We start from the raw sequence: 5,012 nt of genomic DNA, 5'->3' as shown, positions 1-5,012 counted from the left end.
TCTTATCTCTTGCTTTGTGTATGAATGTATCCCTATATATATATTTATATATTGATGTTCCTATCTTACTTATAAGCTTTGCCCCAGAATTATTTCTCTACCCCATCTTCTTATTTTTTTCGACAGGAAATGAAGTCCACAGACTTCCCTCTATAATTTATTGCGTCTCACGACGTGGCATAAATTCACATATACGTGTAATCGTTACCACATCTCCTTTGTCTCATTAACAATGTAACTCGATATATGAAGAATGTTCAGGTGACTTAGGTAAAGATGCCTTTACATAAAGTTTATGGATGGAAAGCACAAAAAAGCATAATTCTAGCCGTTTGTGTTGTAAATTCTTTATTTTCCTAATATTAGAGAAGAAATTTATTTATCACGTACATGGTGTGTCATGTATCACTATTTGTTGATTAAGTTAGTGGAGAATAATAGACGTTTTTCTACATTATAAGCAGATAGGTGGATTAATGATTAAAGAAAATATCACTAATTGGTATTTTGTTACAAGTAAGTGATATTTTCACCTAAGATAAGTGTGGACAATTTATCGTCAATAGTTGGTGGTATTGATATGAAGTCACTTTCTATCACGGATGACCGAAGTGTGGATGACCAAAGTGTGGTATAACACTGAATAATCACAATGAGATAAAAACTTCTTGCTTGATTAACCATATGAGATCTATGTATTTATTTATCTTTTAAAATTTACCAGTAACAATATTGAATACGATGTTGGCCATACGCTAGTTTAATTTGTTAATAAATGTGAGTTTTCTATCACCTAATACCATGACCTCTTGGGTAATCGTGATGGAAAGTAAAATTGAGTACGGTGTTGGTCCACGTGTCCACATTGGTCCATACGTGCACATTGATCGGTACGTCCAAATTAAATATGAGAAATCACATTTAGATATATGGTAGCAAGTATAATTTTTCATTATGATAATAAAATTGAATACTCCCTCCGTCCATAATTACAATCAAGTTTGATCGGCATGAGTTTTAAAAAATGTACTAGTAGAAAGTGGATGGAAAATGTTTGTGAAAGGTGAGTCCTACTTTTATATAGTCAAATGTGAATGAAATAAAGTTAGTAGAATGTGAGATCCATTAACAAAAGCAAATGGGACGATTATTGGTGGACGGACGAAAATAGCAAAATGGGACGATTATTGGTGGATGGAGAGAGTTCTTCATACTAGAAATTAGACAAATTCTAAATATGGAAAGTTTTAAGCCATTACTATCTCTACCTATCATTCTAAATGTAGACCTCACAATCCACTGACGCCACCTTTGTAAATAGAAGACTTGCATATGTTTAGCATAATGTGAAATTTCAACAAACTCGTTTCCTTGATATTTATATTTAAGTTCACTATGTAAGATTGCAAGATAAGATTTTTGAGATTTTTGTGCGAAGTTCTATTTCATATTATTTTTGAGCTTCAAAATCATACAAAACGATTGAAATATCTAAAGTTCTCATATGAAATCATGTGTCATGTTATTCATCATTAAGACAACGTGATATTCTCAATGTGTTTCTTATTAGCTCTATCGATTAAATACAAACATAGTGCTAATATATGTACATGCATAAAAATTGTTTAATTAAATGTGTCGTGATTAATGCATGCTTTGAAATAAACATCGAATCTGTATTTGTGAACGGGGTGTGATTTTGTAGATTTGGGCTGCGCTTATAAGGGGATTATGAAAGGCCCATTTACAAAATACATCCAAAATGACCCGGCCCGTTCCCCAGAGTCTCCCGAGTTGACTCACTCATTTGTGAATCGCCCTTCATTATTCAATTCGCAGCCAACTCTTTTCATCTCCGAGCTTGCCTTTTTCACAGCACTCCTCTTTCTGAATGCGTATTTCGGTGTGTGTGGTTGTGGATTTTGAAATTAGGGCATTTTGGTGAAACCTGGCAATGATTAGTGTTGGAAGTTTGAAATGGAATTGCATTTGTTTCGTTGCTTTTTCCCTTGTTTTGTGGGACAGCTTTGTTAAAGGTGAGATTTTACTGTTTCAATTTTGCAATGTGCTTTGATTATTATTTTATAATGGAAAACAATTTGAAAGTATTGGCAGAGAAAAAAGAGTAATGTTGATGGTAGTTGTTCCAATTTACATTAAGCTGAACAGTTTGCATTCGTTAGCTTCTCATTCATTCATATTGATGACTAGCTTGTTAAATTCTTTCATTCGATTAGCAAATCTTTTGCTTGTTATATAATGGGTGGTAGATTGGAAAATCTTTTGCTTATATAATCGAGTGAGTGAAAATTTCAGAACCAGTTCCCTATTCAGATAGTGAAGCAGTTCTTGAACTAGAATGTAGTAGTAATGTTCCTACCAATGGAGTTCGTTTATATTGGATCTCCTTTAGTGGAATCCATTTCAGGTATTGTCACTTTTGTGATTTATGTATAAGTAACTCATTTTTTTGTTTCCTTTGATTGAAAAAAGGAAAACAAAGCCCCCTTTGGATATTCTATACAACCAGTACCTAAGTAACTTTGTGTTTTCTGTGACAGATGTATGATGTGGTGCGGTCGGGCTGATATCTTTTGTATCACGATACGCTTATGATGCTTTCCAGAAAGGAAAAAGGTTGATGGCTACTGGGGTGGTTTGGAATGATTTGAAGGGAGAGGAGGTCCGTTTTGATGGGCATACCTTTGCGGATCTTATCAGAGGCTTTCTGGACAATGGAAGCAATGTGGGTATACAATGAATTGAGAAGGTCACCTGGGCGCCCACTATGTTTGGCTTATCGTGTCTTGTTAAAAGGGTTAGTCTCGTATCCTGGCTGAATTGGAGAAGGTGAAGGATGAGTTTGTGGACCTCTTCCCTAACATGATTGCTTATGATCCTCCAGCAACTAGCTGAATTGGTTACATGATTGAGAGATGAAGCCTCATTGGTACTACAATGTTGCTCAAGAATACTGCCACTTTGAAGTTTGTTTATCCTCCACTCATAGGTGATCATATTTGATCTTAAAAGTAATGTCATTGATCTTGGAAATGATAGCATTATTCATTCTCATAATAAATTGATATAGATTGCTTGAACTATAATAGAAATATTTGACCAGATACATGAATTATATAGGTATCTCACAGCCTATGAAGTGCTGGCAACTTGTATTTCATACTTGGACATAGTAGGAGTGGTGGTCTGCTTGTACCAGTACGAGTTTGCTGTATCACTTGTCGAATACTCAGACTCGCTCCCGGAACCACTCGGCCGTTTGAGCACGCTGGTCCCGACCGAGAACAGGTAGTGAAACGGTTTAGGAGGTGGCATGACTTCAACTCCTCCTTCCAGCATCTTCACCACAGCGCTCATCGGTGGCCTCGCATCCGGCGAGTCTTGGACGCACCATAGCGCCACCTTCCCCGCTCTCTCAGCCGTCGTCCTATCCTTCTCCTCAATCTCACAAGCTTCCACCAACGCCATCAGCTCGCCCTTTTCGTACTCTTCCCACACCTTCTTCGGGAACCAATTGAGACTCTCTGAATCTCCTCTGCTCATCGCGTTTCTCCTTCTCCCAACTATCTCGAACAAAAGAATTCCAAAGCTGTACACGTCGCATTTGTAGGTTATGGGGAAATTCTTCAGCATAAACTCCGGGGCCAGGTAGCCTAGAGTTCCCCTGCACCCGGTCACGCTCACATGTGTGTCGTCTCTGTTGCAAAGCTTTGCTAGTCCAAAATCCGCAACCTTAGGGTTGAAATTCGAGTCAAGTAGCACGTTACCAGGCTTTATATCATAGTGAATGATCCTCTGCTGGCACTCCTCGTGCAAGTACGCGATCCCCTTCGCCGTCCCAATCGCGATCTCATGGAGCTTCTCCCACTCCAGCTCCCGAGTCTCGCTGAACAAATGCCGGTCCAGCGATCCGTTCTCCATGAACTCGTACACGAGGGCGCTCATGAACTGGTCGTAGCAAAATCCGTACAACTTCACCAAATTTATATGATGAGTCCTCCCGATCGTCCCCACCTCCGCCATAAACTGCTCCTCGACGCTGCTGCTTGCGCCCCGGTTGAGGACCTTGACCGCGATCTTAACCCCGTTAGGGAACTGCCCCTTGTACACTTTTCCAAAGCCTCCGGATCCGAGCACGGTGGAGTAGTTGTCGGTGAAGGTGAACATCTGCTGAGCGGTGAAGCGGATGGGCTGGTCTCGAGCAAGTTCGAGGAAGAACCTTTCCATGGTGGGGGCGTCGGCCACCCAGACTTGGAGGCTGGTCGAGGTTGGCGGGGCGACCGCGGCCTTTAGCTCGGACACAATCTGCTGCTTCATCTTGACGCCACAATAGCAGGAGACGACGACGATGACTAATATGATTACCAAGGTGATGACTACGGCTGCAGGGGAAGATGATTTGCATATTTTGAGATGGATAAAGAGGAATATGAGGTAGTGAATGAGATGATGGATTTACCTGCGCCCGTGTTTCCTCCGTTCTCATTAGGTGGAGGAGCTGACATAGATGATGGAGTATTAACTAAGACCTTAGCTTTGTAACTAATAATGAGCTTTTTTTAACTATGAATGCATCTGTGTTAGTTTTATCCTTGATTGGGCAGTTGACTTGACGGGGTCTTCCCCATTACTTAAATGGTTAAATATTCCCATTTCTATCCCTCTCACAAACACGTGCGCATTGCGTCCCACTCTAATTGAAACATTGTCCACCATGTTATATTCTCAATGTTGTTGGATGTTCAACGATTGAGAAATAGAGTTGGGAGGCTAAGTAGTAGAACCGAAGCTTCCCAGTGCTTTGAAATTGGATGTCAGGCGGTATCTAACAATTAAAATGATACTCTCTTGTCTTTGAAAAGTATGAACATTTAGTTCGACACGAGTTATAATATATAGTTGGTAAAGTAAGAGAGATATAAATAGTAATATAAGTAGTATTAGTGGAGAGTGAACTACATCATTAGTGTGTACGTGTAATGGTATAAATT

The 5,012-nt window shown here is 39.6% G+C and overlaps 1 protein-coding gene and 1 long non-coding RNA gene across 3 annotated transcripts; one reads left to right on the top strand and one right to left on the bottom strand.

Annotated features, from left to right (window-relative positions):
• The first annotated feature begins 1,779 nt into the window (after positions 1-1,779).
• On the top strand, positions 1,780-3,275 carry LOC148933346 (uncharacterized). 2 transcript variants are annotated; one of them, XR_016134748.1, is made up of 3 exons: positions 1,780-2,036; positions 2,562-3,032; positions 3,142-3,255. It is a non-coding gene; the product is annotated as an uncharacterized LOC148933346 (long non-coding RNA). The 2 variants fall into 2 exon arrangements; XR_016134747.1 differs by having other exon boundaries at positions 1,783-2,036; positions 2,562-3,010; positions 3,142-3,275.
• LOC148933345 (rust resistance kinase Lr10-like) lies at positions 3,046-4,606 on the bottom strand. Its single transcript, XM_089063344.1, has 2 exons — positions 4,481-4,606; positions 3,046-4,403 (listed from the first exon to the last, which is right to left on the bottom strand). The coding sequence occupies exons 1-2, from the start codon at positions 4,524-4,526 to the stop codon at positions 3,154-3,156; spliced, it is 1,296 nt and encodes a 431-aa protein (XP_088919470.1). The 5' UTR covers positions 4,527-4,606; the 3' UTR covers positions 3,046-3,153.
• Positions 4,607-5,012: the final 406 nt, after the last annotated feature.

Source organism: Salvia hispanica, chromosome 1, assembly GCF_029641045.1.
Source record: "Salvia hispanica isolate PSC_SH4W2 chromosome 1, Shi_PSC_v1, whole genome shotgun sequence".
Taxonomy (NCBI): Eukaryota; Viridiplantae; Streptophyta; class Magnoliopsida; order Lamiales; family Lamiaceae; genus Salvia; species Salvia hispanica.
The sequence above is the reverse complement of the archived record's forward strand: the minus strand, read 5'-3'. Positions and strand labels throughout refer to the sequence as shown.